This window comes from Meleagris gallopavo, chromosome 2 (assembly GCF_905368555.1).
Source record: "Meleagris gallopavo chromosome 2, MGAL_WU_HG_1.1, whole genome shotgun sequence".
NCBI lineage: Eukaryota > Metazoa > Chordata > Aves > Galliformes > Phasianidae > Meleagris > Meleagris gallopavo.
In genome coordinates this window covers 104,835,377-104,852,754 of record NC_139405.1, presented here as the reverse complement: position 1 = coordinate 104,852,754, position 17,378 = coordinate 104,835,377, and the positions used below count along the sequence as shown (strand labels likewise).

General features: G+C 49.1%; 1 protein-coding gene across 4 annotated transcripts; it reads right to left on the bottom strand.

The window, feature by feature from the left end:
- Positions 1 to 270: 270 nt before the first annotated feature.
- Positions 271 to 10,761, bottom strand: LOC100539085 (serine/threonine-protein kinase PDIK1L-like). 4 transcript variants are annotated; one of them, XR_002112631.3, is made up of 6 exons: positions 10,510 to 10,567; positions 8,408 to 9,035; positions 7,133 to 7,349; positions 5,475 to 5,727; positions 2,336 to 2,402; positions 271 to 2,173 (listed from the first exon to the last, which is right to left on the bottom strand). XR_002112631.3 is itself a non-coding variant. In XM_010708077.4 (5 exons), the coding sequence occupies exons 2-4, from the start codon at positions 8,951 to 8,953 to the stop codon at positions 5,492 to 5,494; spliced, it is 999 nt and encodes a 332-aa protein (XP_010706379.1). In that variant the 5' UTR covers positions 8,954 to 9,035; positions 10,522 to 10,761; the 3' UTR covers positions 271 to 2,402; positions 5,475 to 5,491. The 4 variants fall into 4 exon arrangements, 3 of the variants coding, with proteins under 3 accessions (XP_010706379.1, XP_010706380.1, XP_010706381.1); XM_010708077.4 differs by having other exon boundaries at positions 271 to 2,402; positions 10,522 to 10,761; XM_010708078.4 differs by having other exon boundaries at positions 271 to 2,402.
- Positions 10,762 to 17,378: the final 6,617 nt, after the last annotated feature.

The window sequence follows — 17,378 nt, the reverse complement described above, 5'->3', positions numbered from 1 at the left end:
TTCCCTCCTGGTTACAGACATTGCACCAACCCTTCAGATCACTACTGAATAGCAAGCTTGTTTCCAAAGAGCTACACCAACAGCTCCAGGATTCTCCCCCACCTTCCCCAAGCAGTCATTTAAATTAGAGGCTGTCATTGCAGATGTTCATTTAGCAATTCACTAGGTGTGAGACCCACTAAATTGTCGTTGCATATGACACTTTCTTCTGAAGAAGAGGCACTAAGTATTACTGTGCACTAATGCATTAGTAAGAAAACCACAACAAAAACAAGCACAAAACACACAGCATTTTATTAATTTATAAAGTACAGAGACTCAAGTGGTGTACATGTTGCTAAAAAAAACATCAGCAGCCGTGAGGATGATATCCTAGCATGGCAAAACAAGGAGGAAAAGGAGTAAACAACCATTCTCACACCCCACATTTTCTCCACATGGAGAAAGGGCACACAAACCTATCCACATTGCAGACAAAGGGCCTGGAATCAAGTCATCCTGTAGGGTCAGAAGCACTCACCTGCTCTGACAACAGGGAGCACGGAACAGGCAATGGGTGCAGCAGTTATGGGATGGGCAAGAGAAAGATGAAAAATTCATACATCAGAACAGCAGCCCTGCAGAGCAGGACAAGTGAAGGCTGCATCTAGGAAAACCCAAAGTACAGTAATGACTTCACAGAGAGCAAAGATGAGTTGCAGATCAAGGCAACAGCTAGAATTAGGGCAGCCCAGGTTGTTGTGTGGGTGCAGAGCCAGGCAGATTTGGCTCCAAAGCAGCTGTCTCATAGCAGTGCTGGGACAGCAGCTCTCTCCTGACGAGGGTCAACCAGCTCTTGGACAAGAGATGCAGATCCCCACCTACAGGTCACTGCCAACCTCCAGCAGATGCCTCAAGAGCCAAACAAGCTTCAGAGCACCCGGTCTTTCCTTGCTGCACACCCCTCACCCAGCAGCACCTCTGCATTAGGAATTGTCCAAATCCAAAAGTCAAGCAGATTTTAACGATTTAACTTAATTCTCATGTTCTCACAACAGCTGTTCTCAGGGAACACCATAGAGCCATCCATCAGTGATCTGTTACAGGGGCAGAGGTCAACAGCTGCTTGTCTGAGCAAGACAACTAAAGGCTGTATTTTGCAGCCTGGGGCAGCAAGTGAGAAAACATTCCAAGTCAGTTCTCACAGAAGGGCAGCACAGCCTCTGGATAAAGACATTGCAGGAGGAAAGATCCTCTCCATGAATTAGGCTTCTGACACTGCCTACAAGCAGCCTTCTCTACTGCAGTCACAATCTTACAGGAGGGAGAAACACACAGCTAGCCAAGGTCTGCTACGTTGCAAAGAGGCTCACCAAGTCACCTCTTCAGACAGTTTGGTCCTTTCCTAGAAGGGGAAGCTGTCCCTGAAGGACACTATTTCAGCTTTGCACAACAGAGGAGTGCAGAAGGAAGCATTCAGGGGCTCCCAGCTTCTTAAGAAAAGAAAAGATCAGCAGAGGTTTACAGACTCATAAAAATACTTTTCAAACAGGGTACAAATTAGAGTCCCCATTTACCTGCCAAAATTCCAGTTCAGTCCTTTTCATTTCTCTTGTAAGAACAGCTGGCACAAGCAGCTAACACAGCAGGAAGCATGATTCCTTAAACTACTTTAAGTGTTAGTGACGCATACGTTCTAATCAAGAGTTGGCATCTTTAACATTCTTTGTATTTATTTTAAGAAAGCATTTTAGTTAATCTAAGCAAGAATATTCAAAAGTGAGGAAAATACATTCTTGTTTCTGTTCAAACTTCTCAGAGCAGACACCGAGCGCTGTGCCAGCTCATCCCACAGCCATCACTCAGTTACGTGGCCCAGCAACATGAGGAATCACACACAAAGCTCCAATTAAACCCTGCAAAGACAACTCCTGTCTTCTGTGCCAAGGACAAGCAACATAGCATTATCAGCACGAAGCCAGGGCTGAGAGCTAGTCAACATGCAGCAGGGCAGAGGTGATAGTTTTGAGACCATTTGTGCCCGTTTCTTTGGGGTCCTCCAACAGGGCAGGCACAGAGTAGCTGCAGAAGGATGGATGAGGGTTTTCTTCAAGGAAACCACTTCAGAAACCCTGTGCCACGTGTAGCCAAACAGGTAAGATCATCCCAGCCAGGGTTTCACCTATGCCACTTGCTGCGTTAAAGAACACGTGTTACAAAAGGAAAGCTTGCATAGAAATAAAAATTTTGTAGTTCTCTTAAAATTACTGTACAAATAAATAAAGTTACTGTCCATTTAAATAAAACCGTCTGGGGCAAACTGGAAGGCAGCAAGGTTTCAGTACCCATCTCTCACCATCATTCCAAAGGAAATCATTTGTTCACCATCTATGAGGCCTCCAGAGCACGGTGGGACACAACACCTACAAATGAAACATGCCAAAGTTGCAAACACCCCCTTGGCAGAAAAAGCAGCCCAGTCCAAAGGTCCCCATACCCACCATCCTGCCTCAGTAGTGATAGCACATGTTCAGGGAGCAGCACAGAGCAGGTACACAACCCCAGTTCTCAGCATTATTTAACACAAAGACTCCTCAGATGATAGGTTATACCCGTCGCCTTGTCTTTAAATTCACAGAACAGATCTCATTTAGGAGTTTTAGGTTATTTACATCACTCTGAGATGCCCTATACCCTCCCATGGCCCTATGGAAAAGACAGGCCTAATTTGATCCATGCTTCCCATGTGAGAGTTTATTCTGAAGCACCTAGATCTTGCAGCATGAAAAACCCCACTGCAACTTCTGTGCTAATCCTGATTTTAGGTTAGGGAAGAAGGGTATGAAACATAAAATAGACCTGTTTTCTGGATCTTACCAGACCCATGGTCTGGACCCATGAGTTGGTGTCTAAGAACATTTAGGACAGCAAATTGGTTTTAACCTCCAGTCCATACTAACACAGCAACCAACAGCATCTCAATAGCTTGAGAATGGTGTTGTGTGGCATACCACTATGCCACTGCTGCATTAACTCAGAATCCATGCCCAAAGCTATGGGAGGTAATCAGGTAACTTCCTGCCTAGTCAGAAAATTCCATCAGCAGAGGGGTGGCCAACAGGGACAGGGAGGTGATTGTCCCCCTCTACTCTGCTCTTGTGAGGACCCATCTGCAGTGCTGTGTCCAGGTCTGGGGATCCCAGTACAAGAAAGACAGGGAGCTGTTGGAGAGGGTCCAGAGGAGAGCCATGAAGATGATCAGAGGGCTGGAGCACCTCCCTATGAGGACAGGCTGAGGGAGCTGGGCTTGTTCAGCGTGGAAAAAAGAAGGCTGTGGGGTGACCTCATTGCAGCCTTTCAGTACTTAAAGGGAGCCTACAAACAGGAGGGGAATCAATTCTTTGAAAGGTAGATAACTGCAGGACAAGGGGAAACGGCTTTAAGTTGAAGGAGGGAAGATTTAGGTTGGATGTCAGGGGGAAGTTCTTTCCTATGAGAGTGGTGAGGTGCTGGAACAGCTGCCCAGAGAGGCTGTGGATGCCCCGTCCATCCCTGGAGGTGTTCAAGGCCAGGTTGGATGGGGCCCTGGGCAGCCTGGGCTGCTCTGAAATGTGGAGGTTGGTGGCCCTGCATGTGGCAGGGGGGTTGGAGCTTCATGATCCTTGAGGTCCCTTCCAACCCTGGCCATTCTATGATTCTATGAAATAAACTAAGAGCTTTCCAGTTGCACCTCCTGCCTGTGCAGCCCATTTTCTTCTGAACCATGACCACAAGCCTATCTCTGAAACTGGAAAGATCAGAGGAGAATGAACAGCAGGAAAGCCGACACTGTGCTGCTAGAACCACTTTGATTTGTTCTTGCATATTCCTCTTTAGCAGCCTAACCACTTCGGGGCTGCCCTGCCAACTAGTGGCTCCACTGCTGTGGCAGTGCCAGGCCTCCTGGTGCAGGTGGGACTCCCCAGAACTGCAGATTAATTAAGTCGTTTTCAGCAACAAAACCTATTTCCTTAGGTACCAAGTAGTGCTGGTCTTGTCCTCAGAGATTTCAGTGAAGCGTTTGCTGTAGCACCACGAGGCAGCATTAGATAAATAGGAGAGGACTACAATTAGTAAAGAGGAAAACGTAAGGCAGTTAACCAGGCCCAAGGGAAAACTGAAATGGATAATTCAGAAATGAAGAGGCTAGAGCAGAGCTTTATCAAGATTGGCACTGGCAACAGACTTGTTAATGAAGTGTTTTCACAAACGTCCTCGGCACAATAGGAAGTGAGCCAATGACACAAAGCTGGAGGTATTCTGACTGTAAGGAAGGACAGAAATATTTGGGGTCATTCACTGTTTCTTCTAACTGAGAGGGGTTGAAAGTGGGTAATTGAAAATACAGGTCATGCAGCCATGAACAAAAATCACTGCTGTAACCCAAACCGTTATTGATTTGAAACAACTCAAGTCAGAAAGGGCTTCAGGATACAAAGTAATTATAAGAAGATGAATACAGATATGAAAGAAGTGATTCTGGAACACATCAGGAGGAAGACTTCCAAATTAGATAGTAAAAGCTGACGTGCTTTACAAGGACCTGAGAGATTCATCTGCAGGTAGTGCAGAAGATAATTGCATGTAACAGAGATGGAGGAGCCAGCCTTGGTGGAACCAACAAACCTTGGATGGGAAGTCTGCCTGCCAAAGAAAATGCTGCTAAGGTTACCACTGTTCCCTATAAGGTCGTTCAGAATGGGTAAACACCTGGGAAGGAAAAAACACTTTGTGCTAGAGGACAAGTCTGGCATGTGGTCAAGAGCACGAAAGTGATCAGAAACATATTTCACTGGAACAGGTTGCCCAAGGAGGCTGTGGATGCCCCATCCCTGCAGGCATTCAAGGCCAGGCTGGATGTGGCTCTGGGCAGCCTGGTCTGCTGGTTGGTGACCCTGCACATAGCAGGGGGTTGGAACTGGATGAGCATTGGGGTCCTTTTCAACCCAGGCCATTCTGTGATTCTACAATATCTTCATTGCAAAGGGCCTCGTCAATTGCAAAACGTCTTTAATCTGACAAGTGCTGTTATACCTGAACATACTTAAGGTGCACAGCTACAAATATGCTGCAACTCTGACCCTTTGCTCACTTTGGGTTTTATTTAGTTACCAAATGTATTGCTAAATGAATCGGCACAGGTAAATGCTGGACTGATAACAAATCATTTATGGAAACTGTTGGGATTTAGGGTAAAAGACAGGCTGGCTCAGACACAGCTCAGTGCAGCCAATTCCCTGAACACACATCACTAAAGAGGCAAAAGTTTCTTTGTTAGAGGTAATTCAACCAAATGTTTTTTTTTTTTCCTCCCAGTTTGACAACATCTATCTAGTGCCAAGTTTTTCCAACTGCTACAGGTCATGTTTGATTTAGAAGGGCTTTGACCAGAAGGTCAACAACGAGTCCCCTGTCTGCTCATACCAGCCAGAGAGGAGCTTGGCAGAGACACTAACCTGAGTGCCCTTTGTCTCTATGAGGGGGAGCGTTGGCACTTCTTGCCGTAGGAGATTTGCCTGATTCGGACTTCCAGCTGGAAGGAGTCCAATCTTTTCTTTGGGTTAAAAGCCAGCATATCGTGCAGGAGCTTGCAGAGATCATCTGGCATGGACTTCTTGTTCTTCAGAGGAATCTGTAGCTTCAGGTTGGGATTCTCCAGCAACGCCTCCCCAAGAGGAATAAGCTCCTTGCCTTGGCAGATGTAAGTTCCTGAATACAGGTGAGGAGGAGTCAGCTTATACAAGAAAAGCCTACACAAAGCACTGCCTTGTACAGTACAGACAGACAGCCTGGGAAACAAAACATCTGAAAGATTACCAAAAAGATCACTTATTAGAAGTGACTGCCAAGGCAAACACAGCGAGAGGCTGTTATTGGAACAAGCTTTAACTGTCCAAAAGTAATCAAGATGTTACTGCGTGCTGTGTGCATAACCATGGGTGGAAACAAACCTCAGCATGCCATGCTTGCCAAGCATTTACCAAAGTGAACCTCCTCTATTTTCTGCTGTTTCACCCCCATAGCAGATCTGGAAGCTGTAGGAGAGGGAAGGAAGCAGGCTGTGCTTGGCTCGGGTGACTTTAAAGAGTTAAACATGCAACTTATTTGCTCAGTAAGTCAAATAATTTTCAATTAAAATGACAGCATATGCCATTTACCGTTAGCCAACTTCTCCTCAGCAAGATTAAGGAAGGGAAATGTAAATTTACTCCCGGTAATCTAAATAATTTCACCGGTTGTTGAAAATGATTAACCGGCTTCCAAAACAGACAGCAAAAACAGCTTTGCTCACTCAAGCTGTTCTGCCCCTGCACCAAGCAAAGAATAAATGTTTCAAAGGCAGTGACCTGTCTGTGTATAGAAAAGGTTGGCCACACAAACTCCTTATCTCAGGTTGGCGGGTTGCTATTTTAATGAAATCTGTTCGTGCTTCGGTCTCAGCTGCAACCATTTGCTTGTTTTTGTAGGCAGGAACTAAAACATTTATCAGTGTTTGGCATTTTGAAAAGAAATAAATAGTACAATTAGAATTGAACCCATTAAAAAAAAAAATGTAAAGGAGCAGAGCAAAAATCTTCTCAAAGTTTCTGCACAGAAATTCCTTTCACGTTAAGAATGTAAGCATTTAAAAGACAGAGAGGTATTCTGTGATGTCAGGGACTGGGTCGATGTCTTGAATTATTATGCTAATGTGCATGACTGGCATCCTCTCCTCTCGAGATGGATTTTCCACTGCAATATACTTCTCTGAAATCATCTGGTACAAAGTATTTCAAGTGTGCATGTATGTGGGGGATTTGGAAGGAGGTGGACAGAGGACGAGTCATCCCTGTTGAGATCCTGCATCTCTAAGCACAAGAAACTCGGGCAGAGCAGCAAAGCTCATCTAAACATCCGTTCCAAGTTTACAACTTGAAGCACTGGAAGGATGTTCCAAGGAGCCAAGTGATCCTGTTGCCTTGAGGAAAGGGAGACTGCTCTGCACTTGGGGGAAATTAATGCAAGATTTGTACAAATCCCTGACAAGAGCCACATGCTAAAGTGTGACTGGTAGAAACCTCCCAGAGGATCCCTACAGAACATCTACAGACAACACGACAGCACCGATCCTCACCAAGCAATTCCTTCTCAGTATCTCCATCACGGAAGGTGATCCTCTCCACCATAGCCCAGAAAATGATCCCGAGGGCAAACACATCAGCCTTGGCTGTGTAGTGACCCTCCCACACTTCTGGAGCCATGTAGAAGTTTGACCCACATGCAGAGGAGAAGCGGTGCTGGTTCACGTTCCCTTTCCCCCGACACACCTTGCTGAGGCCAAAATCTGCCACCTGCAAGATAAGATGAGAAGAAATAGCAGCTACTCGCAAACACCAACTTCACAAAAGCACTTACAAACAGCAGCTCAATAAATTCCACTCTGAAATCCACCATGTCACTAGCAGCCATCAGATGGCAACCTTAGGGTTACAGAGCTGGTATTCCCTGTGAGGTGCCCACTCCCCACTCCTTCCCTGTTGTTTGCTCTTCTCCCTAGGATGAAGACACCCAATGTCTGGTTGTTATCTTTCTGAGAAGCTCATTCTGATGAAATCTAATTGGGCATTAACATATCTCCAACCTGCAGCTATGGGAAAAGTAGCTCTTACTGTTCCCATGTGAGCACACCGAGCCTCTTCCTTTACTGTTATTATCCAGTGATTAAGATGACATTGATTTAAACATCCCCTGATGGCTCTACAGGTCGAGGTATAAATACTACTATTGATCTAAGTGGTTGAGACATAAATTATCTGCAATGCACTGAGCTATTATTTTATGTCCAGCTACAGGAGCTCTTGGGACTGAAAGCTGAGCAGCAAGCTGGCTCCCGCGTTTACAGCTGCTTTTTAGAGAAATGTAACAGTTTTAGTTTGGTGCTACCAGAAATGCAGCTGGCTATCTTTACCTCAGTCAGGGCATCAACCCACACGAACTCCTCACCTCCCTGAACATCAACATGTGCTCGAGGCAGCAATATTGGAAGCATTAGCTGTTGTAACAGAACAGTATGTTCTTAAAGTTTAAGGGAAGAGAAAATATTGCTTCATCTTTGGCTGATTGTGATCTCTCTGATTATCTAGCGTGCAGAAGCAAGACAATCCTGAACTGCAACCCTCAGCAGCACAAGTAGCACAAGAAGTGTGTTACAGACACGCACCATCGTGATCTAAATGTCCTTCCAAGTCTCCTGAAAGCCAGCCCACACTTGATGTCAGATGTTCTGAATACATTTATTACAGGCTACAAAGTAAAGCCTGTAATAACATTTACCAAAGACCATTCCCCAGCGTGTAATGGGTAAGCATGCAGATCACAAACTCGTTACAGCTAAGTTTTATTCCCTTACCTTTACTATGGGATTCCCACGTTTATGAGAGATCAAAATATTGTCCGCTTTCAGGTCTCTGTGCACAATCTGGTTCCTGTGCAGGAAAGCCACAGCGCTGCTGAGCTGCTGCATGAAGCTGTTATTCAGCTGGGCATCCGGGCCGCGGGACAGCAGGTACTCATTCATGTTGCCACCATCACAGAACTCCATCACAAACCACAGAAAGCAGGCCGACCTGGGGTCCATGCACCTCCGCCCTTTCAGACAGGTCTCAATCAGCAGCAAGTGGCTGTTTGACTTCCTGTAATGGTGACTAATGGGCTGAAAGATTTGGCCATTCTGCAGAATGCACTCCTCCAACTGGATCACGTTTTCATGTTGCCTCTGGATGCTTTGCAGGGCCCAGAACTCTTGCAAAGCCAGCTCTGCATTTTCAGGCACGTTACATTGCATCCTTTTCACAGCTACTTTGCTTCTGGTTTTGTTAACAATTGCCTCATAAACCACCCCATAGTTCCCTCGGCCCACTTCCCGAATAATGCTGTACTTGGCTTCTGCAGCCATCTCTCACTTTGGCCCAGTGAACAAGCAAATCAGAGGGAAACGTTTGAAGTCATGACAATCAGTTGCCACCTGCAGCAAAATCCTAGAAAAGAAGAGGATAAAAAGCTTAGAACTCCCAAACCTAGCAGCTCACCGACTATCATGAGCAAATACTTCCAACTGGAGTCAATTTTAGAGGTATGTACATCATTATACGCTGCAGTCACACAAGGTCTGACAGCCAGAGCAGGGTTTTAAGGGAAGCCAATATCCATGGTAACTACGAGGCATTATCAAGTACAGTCCTGACTGCACAGTAGGACACAACAACATGGGAAGTGACATTGATCCATCCACAGTGGAGCAAGTTTTGTGAGAAAGAAAAAGGGCGATGTGGACACGTTCAGCGAGCAGGGCAGGAAAGGGAGGAGGAGACCTCCTTGGTAACAGCTGAACTGACTCGAACAGAATTGATTTTAAAGAAAAAGAAAAAAAGCAAGCCCAAACTCTCCTGTTCGACAGATCTTTCAACCTCACTTCCCCCCATGTAGCCATACTGATCCATCGATGGAAGCAATGCCTCCCTGCACGTCCAGGCCAACATGCCAGCCTCAAGTCCTCCATTTTCAACTTCTTAGCTCTTCCCACATCCCAGAGTTCCCTCCCCACCAGCTCAGCTCCCCACACACCTAAAGACCAGTCTTATCCTGGCGATCACCCCCTAACCCACCACTAGCCCACCCCATCATCCTCCTGCTTTCATTTTCTGTGCTCACCCAAACCACCCCTTCCAACCTCCTCAGCCACTGTCCCACATTCTCCCATCCCCAAGGCCTCATCTCCAGCAAACCCTGCTCTGTGTAAAAGCACCCCTCACTCCTTTGCTCCAGCTCTCACTCTTCCAGCCCTATCCACGACCATTGTGCATGTTTCCCCTTCACTTCAAGCACCCTGTCCTACCTCAACTCCTCTCTCCCAGTCCATATACCCCACATTACTCTTTACTTGGGCCTCTGGGATTCTTTTGGTCCCTTCTCCAAGCTTTCCTCCAGCCTTACTCCCTCATAACCCCACTCCCTTTCCCACCCATCTCATCTCTGTCCCACCTCAACACTGCCTCAAGTTCTGCTCCTTCTCCCTTGACCAAATCTTCCTCTGCTTTCCACCCACACCCCAAATAACCCTCTCCCAATCCCCACAACCCTCCCCCTTTACACCTGCTACCTCAAACCTGCCCAGACCCCAACAAAACCCCTCTCCCCCTCCCAGCTCCCACTTCTCCCCCTCCCCCCCCCTTCAGACCCCTTTCTCAAACTTCACCCAACACTCTCCCACTCCATTCCCGCGCCCTCAGCAGTGCCACCACAATACAAACCTCGGTCTTTCCCCGAGCCCATCCCCACCACAGCGCCCCGAGGGCAGCAGCTCTACTCCTCGACCAGCCCAGGCCCTCCTCAGCCCCGAATGCCCCCACCGCCCCTATCCCCCTCCCGGCCCTCACCATCCCCTCAGACCCCCGGCCCCGTTTCGGGCCCCTTTTCCCCCCTCAGACCGCCATCCCATCCCTCCCGCCCCACCTCTCTCCTCACCGCACCGCCGCCGTCGCAATTCCCGCCGCCGCCTAGCCGCCCCGCCTATTAGCCACCGCTGGCCAATCAGAAGGGAGGAGACGCTGTTTGACCAATCACAAGACAGAAAAGGGATGTCCGGCCTCTCGCCCGGACCAATCGGAGAGCAGTTCGCCTACCCGCAGCCCAGGCAGGGGTGTTCTGCGCCTGTGTAATGATGGGGCTTTGCGGAAGAAACTACAAATCCCAGCGGCCTCTGCGGCGCTACGGGTGCCCGTTAAAGACAAACCTCCGCGAAATGCGCGGCTCGCCCCCTGCGGGGTGAGGCAGAGTCTTAGGAGGAGTCCCCCAGCCCCACAACGCCCCCGAGGGACCCAGAATTCCCCCTCCAGAACCTCTCTCTGGAGAATTTCTGGGGAGAACCGGCCCTCCTGGCTCTGCAGCATGGTCCTGGTGCAGCCCCCAAGAGACGCTGGCCTCAAACAGAGGGGGAATGGGCTGCATCCAAATTTTGGACGATTTCATTGCCTGCATCCCCCAGCAGCTCCAGTCTGAGCCATGCAGGGAAGGCCTGTGCTGATTCCCAGCCCAACTGCAGTGCCTTCAGGTGGTGACAGTGTAAGGTGATGTATGTGATGGTGTAACTGTATCAACAGATAAGGGAAGTGCCACTAATGTTATCTACCTGGACTTCAGTAAGGACTCTGACACTGCCCCCACATCCTTCTTCTCTCCAGATCGGAAAGATGTGGATTTGATGGGTACAGTGGATGAGGAACTGGTTGTGAGATCGTCCCCAAAGAGTGGTGGTCAATGTCCCCATGGCCAGATGGAGACCAATGATCAGAGGTGCCCCTCAGGGACCAGTGCTGTTGGTGCCCCTGTTCATTGCAGGGGAGTTGGGCCAGATGGCCTTTAAAGATCCCTTCCAACTCAAACCGTTCTCTGACTTTCTATTTTAATGGAGCGAGCTAAATAAATAAAGATAACTGAAGTCAAATCCCAGCAGAGGGATTGTTAAGCACTGAACCCACCAGGGCAGTTTGGACTCTATTAAAACACTCTGCACATCCCTCTGGTGACTCAGAGGTTTTATGTGCAACGACGACAGTGATGTAGCAGTTTTTCTTTTAGAAAGCACAACGTGCCAGCATTGGGGTTTGGGGTTTCGTGGCCCTTGGGATAGCACTGGGTGGGATGGGGAGAGCAGCATTGTGTGGGATGAGCAATTTTGTGGATGCTGAGCAGAGAAATCCCTTATGGTTATTTATTGATTGGGGAATGCATTGTCTGTGCCTCGACAGCCTGATCCTGACCCCAAATCCTGACACTGCCCCAAGGACAGGTCATGGTCTTCAGCACCGCAGGATCTGGTTCTTCATTTATGACTGCAAAAATGCTGTGGGGATTTTCAGGCTGATGATTTGTTTCAAGGGAAGGAGCTCGTTGTTGGGGAACAAATGGGAAGGTGGCTCTGACACCCCCTATCCTGGTCTTTTGGGTGCTGGCCCCAGCGTTTGAGAATAAATAGGACAATTTGAGGCTTTTTGTGGGGTTTTTGGAACCTGAGCCTGAGTTTGAGCATAAACAGAGCAGCTCTGGGATGAATTTGAGCGTTTTTTGGACTCTGAACCCATACATGTGTGTGTGTATATGTGGACCCATGCTCACCACAGCACCTCCTGAAGTCCTCCCCTACAAAATTTCTTCCCTGCCCTGAAGCACTGGTAGAGATTTGCATAAATTCGAGAGGTTTGCCCCGAAAACTTCAGCATATAGTGCTTAAGAGCACGTTTCCTCTGCTCGTCCCAGGCTCAGGCATGGTGACCCACTGTTGGCATGGAGGGGACATATAAGGGACGATGTGCCATGTGTTGAAGCACAATTAGTGTCAGATCTACATTTTTTTTCACCCTGAAAATGGGATTGCTTTTGCATCCTCCATCCTCCCCTTGTCTCTTTGTTGTCTCAAACACCAGAGCCAAAAACCAGCTGCAGCCCTCCCAATGGAGATGAATGGAGAGCAGCAATCCACGCCCATCCATCCGTCCATCCCTAAACCCAAATCTCAGCACTGGCATCCCTGTGGGCAGGAGGTGATGGGCTGCAGCTAATAAGAAGCTGCTGCATGCTTTGAGCAACAGCTAAATGAGTGTAATTGCGCTTTCCATAAAATGCAATTTGGAGTGAGATGACACAAATCCTTGTTGGTCCCACTGAGTGTGCGCCGGTGGTGACTGCGGGGTTTGGGGATGGTGGGATTGAGTATGGAGTAACCAGGAGGAAGGGCTGTGATGATGGTGTGCAGAAGTTTTGGGGAAAAAATAACCCTGAAGAGTAAATGGAATGATCTCTGAAAACATCACTTGTCTTTGTTGCATGTATAGGTTTGATGTTTTGAGACCCTAAAACCAACACTGGAGGAGGGATGAAGACTCCAGATCAACCTACAAAGCAGAGGGGACATTGATGGAGGGCTTCTGGTGGGGTGTCACAAATTTCTTCAGCCTCCACACCATCCAAGAGCCACCCCATCCACCTATGGAGATGACCACATCCTGTATCTCCTGGGGCTGAAACAAACCCCAGTTTGTTAGCTTATGTATGTTATGTATGGTCATATATGTTTGTATGTTTAAGAAATGTCCTCCTAGCCCATTTCAGATCCCTGCTGCTTTCTCCCCTGCTTTGCTCAGGGTGCCATGGGGAGGTGGGATGAGATCTCCTGGGGAGCTCTGGTCCAAGACTGCTAAAAACAGGACCAATCCCAATGCATCTAATTGGATGGTGATGTTCTGTTTCTCCCATCCTCATCACAGCCCCTCAGACTCCTTCCTGAGCTCACCCAACTCACAGATGCAATGGAAACCCAATAGTTGAGTCTTCTCATGGTTGGATGAGAGGACAAATGATGCCTGTGAGAGTGCAAGGATCCTTCATCAGGTTCATCCTCACCCTACCAGGTGTCAGACTCCCAAAAGGATGGAAACCGTGAGCCTTAATTCTGCCCCCATTCTACAAAAGGGATGAATCCTCTCCAACTTAAACCTACTTCCTCTCATGGGATTTAGATGCTAGACCTGGAATTGCCACAAAATGGGCATCACACTTAGTGTGATGGCAACCCCTCCCAGCAATCATCTCCCCCTGCCCCCAAGTTAATTAGCAAGACCCTGAGCATCGTCACCTGAGGTCCTTTGCTACCACCTCAGCCCCATCCAAATCACCAGCTTAAAATCCAGCCTTGGAGGAAATTCCCTCTCACCGGCTACGGTGATTCCTTTAGGGAGGGATCCACTGTAAAATTTTCCCCAGAGGGGACAAGGTGCCTGTCCCCTTGTCATTCCCCTCCCTCCACCTTGGTTCGGTGAAAAAGCCCTTCATGAAAAACCACAACAACCTGGATGGTTAAGGGAAGTCTGAGCAATAGGGTTATTTTAAAAAATTAGCTCTCAGCCACGAGTGCAGTGGGGAGTGTTTTTCCCCTGGCTCCCCCAAGGCAGCTCTGCCATTTTTTAGCAGTTCCATAGGTTTCTGGCTTCTGATGCCTGCCCGGGCATGCACAGAGCAGAGGTCTCAGGCAGGACATTGAGCGTGCTGTTTCAGAGCAAAAGCGAAAACAAAAGGAGCTGTTTCGCTCTGCTATGCAGCCCTTCCCAGGGAGTTGTTAGGGGGAATTACCGAGATATGATCTCAGTGGTGCTGCGGATTTGATTATCGAATTGCCAGTGTGGGGTGGTGAAGGATGCTCGGGGCAGTGAAGGATGCTTGGGGTCATGCAGGATGCTCAGAATGGTATAGGATGCTCGAGGTGATGAAGGATTCTTGTGGTCGTGCAGGATGCTTGGGGCAATGATGGATTCTTAGGGCAGCGCAGGATGCTTGGGTGGTATGGGATGCTTGGGGCAGTGAAGGATGCTCAGTATGAAGGGTGGTACAGTATGATTGGGGCAGTGAAGGATGCTCGGGGTGGTACAGGATGATAGGGGCAGTGAAAGATGCTCGGAGTGGTACAGGATGACTGGGGCAGTGAAGGATACTCAGAGTGGTACAGAATGGTTGAGGCAGTGAAGGATGCTCAGAGCGGTACAGAATGATTGAGGCAGTGAAGGATGCTCAGAGTGGTACAGAATGATTGAGGCAGTGAAGGATGCTCAGAGTGGTACAGGATGCTCGAGGTGATGAAGTATGCTTGGGGCAGTATAGGATGCTTGGGGTGATGAAGGCTTCTTGGGGTCATGCAGGATGCTTGGGATGTTGCAAAATGCTCAGTGGCTTCCAGCAGGGTTATCCACAGGGTCAGCTGGATGGGAAAAAGGAGGCGATGCTGCTTGGGAAAGGCTGGATGTGGCTGTGCCCCTGAGGTGGGAGCACTGGGACACCCCTTCTTTGGGATGGACCCAATGGAGCACACATCCATTTTGGGGTAAGGGGAGAGATCCCCTTCATTTCCAAATGAAAAGTTTTAATTTTCCCCCTCTGTCCATTGAGCTGGGAATTGATTCTCCCCATCCTCTGCCCGTGATCAATGCTGGTCATGCCCATTAAGCCACACTGGAGCAACAAACCCGACGAGTCCCTGTGCCCCCCCTCCTCCCCCAGAGCTGTTTTGGGGTAGGGGGAACCAAATTCCCATCCCAGAGCTGCATCAGTGACAAAAAAGCAACATTTTAAACCCGTTATTCCCTAAAAAGAAATGATGGGGTGAATGGTGGTGGTGTGTGCCCCCCAATGCTCAGTGAATGCTCCAGCTTCTCACCCCATGGCTGAGCCCCCCTGCCCATAACCCCCCCACATTCTGCTCCCCGGGGTGCTCGAGGGCACTGCACTGGGGTCTGGCAGAAAGGCATCTGGGGGTGACACAGCCACCCCCATATTCACGCATCGTCCCCAAAACGCGATGCCAGAGGACACCCCGCTGATGGGAACCGGTTCACGACACAGAGGGGCACGGAGGGGGGGGACACACATCCCCTGTCCCCAGCTGTCAGTGCAGCTTCAGCCCCCGGGGGTGGGCTCAGCCCACGTGCTGGGGGCCGGGCGGGAGGTGTGGGGATGGGTATGCACACCGTCTATATATACCACCAAGGCACCGGCGCCGGAGGAGGCACAGAGCAGAGGAGCCGGCAGCTGACAGCACACTGCAGGTAGGAGATGGGCTTCGGTTTGCAACGGATTGGGGGGAAAATTGGCTTTCTTTCTTTTTTTTTTTTCTTTTTTTCTTCTTTTTTTCTTCTTTTTTTTTTTTTGCTGGGTTTTTTAGCCTGAGCATCATCGGCGAGGCTTCAATTCATCCCGTATTCCCATTCCTCAGCAAGGGTTAAAGGGAAATATCTCCCCACAAAGCAAAATGCACGATGCTTGTCTGGGCGAGCACCTGCAAAAAAGTTTCACCTTCCCCCAAATATCCCTTTTTGGACCCAAACTGATCGAGGAACGCAACAGGAACCCGACGCACGGAGGGGCAGCGGGGTGGCAGGTGAGATGCGAAGGGTTTAGGGTTTGATCTGACACAAAGCACCTGGCTCTGTGCCTCCATCCCTGTGCCGATGGCCTGAAGGGAGAAACCACAGGGTTGGCAAACCCCAAATTACCCCTTTTCAGTGTTTTTCTCTTTTTTTGGGGGGGTGATATCCAGGACAAAAGGGGTAGGGAACTTCACAACTTCAACACCGTGGGATGCACAGGGAGGTGCCTGGAGCTGGAGGCATCGGTGGTCCCCCCTCTGACAAAGCACAAAAGGGAGAAAAATGGTTGGGTTTTTGCTTTTTTATTCTTGCCGTCCCTGACAGAAAGCAGGAATGAATGGGGATGGACGCGGGGAGCAGCCCTCTGCCCAAAGCTTTTACCTCTAAATCTCTCCGTTGCTGCCCCATCTGTGTTGATCATCTCTCCGCAGTCTGTAATTTTGGCCAATTATGGCCAATTACCTGATGGAGGGACTCAACAAAAGGAAGCGCTTGTTTTTCTGCCGAGCACCAGGAAAGCAGGGGGGGCTGCTTCCAATTCCCCCCAAGCCACCAGCAACAAAGATTTGGGGCACATTGGCAGCACTGGCTTCCCCTTTGGCTTTTCCTTTTGCTGGTGGCAACTTTGCATTATTTTAATGCTAGAGGAGAGCGGGAGGGGAAGTGTTTTACCAGTGCCAGTGGGGGACACCATTGGATAATAGTGGGGTTTGGGGCTGGAAGCAGGTCCATGCCCTCCGAATTGGGCCTTGCATTCGGCTAGAAGAGTGGAATTTGGGAGGAAACAGAGCAATCATTGGGGCTGGCTGAGCTCTGGGCACGGTGCTTGTTCCCCACGTGGTGGGACAGACCCTAAACCTAATGAGAGCATTCCTGGGGAACACAGGGTTCAGCATCCCTGAGCAGCCCATTTCATCTGATTTCAGCCCAAAGCTCACACTCCGCAGAAAAACCCAATCAACCCAAATCGAATGAATGAAAGCGCATCGCAGCAGCACCTGCTGCCCATCCTCCTCCTCCTCTCCTCCCTGGTTATTGATGTCAGAGCCAGACCCGGCCGCTATCTGAACCACAGGCTGTATTTCCACCCAAATCCCTCCTTTTTATCCCAATGCTGTCGTTAATGAGGATAATTCGACTCGATACTAGCGTACCCCAGGGCTGCGGGGCTCACAGCAACGTTTTGGAGGATGCTGTATGCCTCCATCCCCCCAGTACCAGGCAGGTGCTCCGCTTCAGATGGGCTGATTGCATTTTCAGGAGGCATCGATATGCAGCCCCACCCCTCATCCTGGGGCTCGCATCCTGCCTGCCCCATAGCATCTTCCAGTTGGCCGTCCAGTAATTCTCCCAGGCTCTGCACTCCAGCCCTCCCGGGGACACTGGGACACCTCCTTCAGGGGCATTGTA

What these genes read in the sequence shown, in the direction of transcription:
- LOC100539085 (XM_010708077.4), bottom strand. Translation starts at nt 8,953, where the DNA reads ATGGCTGCAGAAGCCAAGTACAGCATTATTCGGGAAGTGGGCCGAGGG. An exon ending in GTGGGAATCCCATAGTAAAG is followed by an intron (nt 7,350 to 8,407) that starts GTAAGGGAATAA and finishes CTTATCTTGCAG; the next exon opens with GTGGCAGATTTTGGCCTCAG. An exon ending in TACTGAGAAGGAATTGCTTG is followed by an intron (nt 5,728 to 7,132) that starts GTGAGGATCGGT and finishes ACCTGTATTCAG; the next exon opens with GAACTTACATCTGCCAAGGC.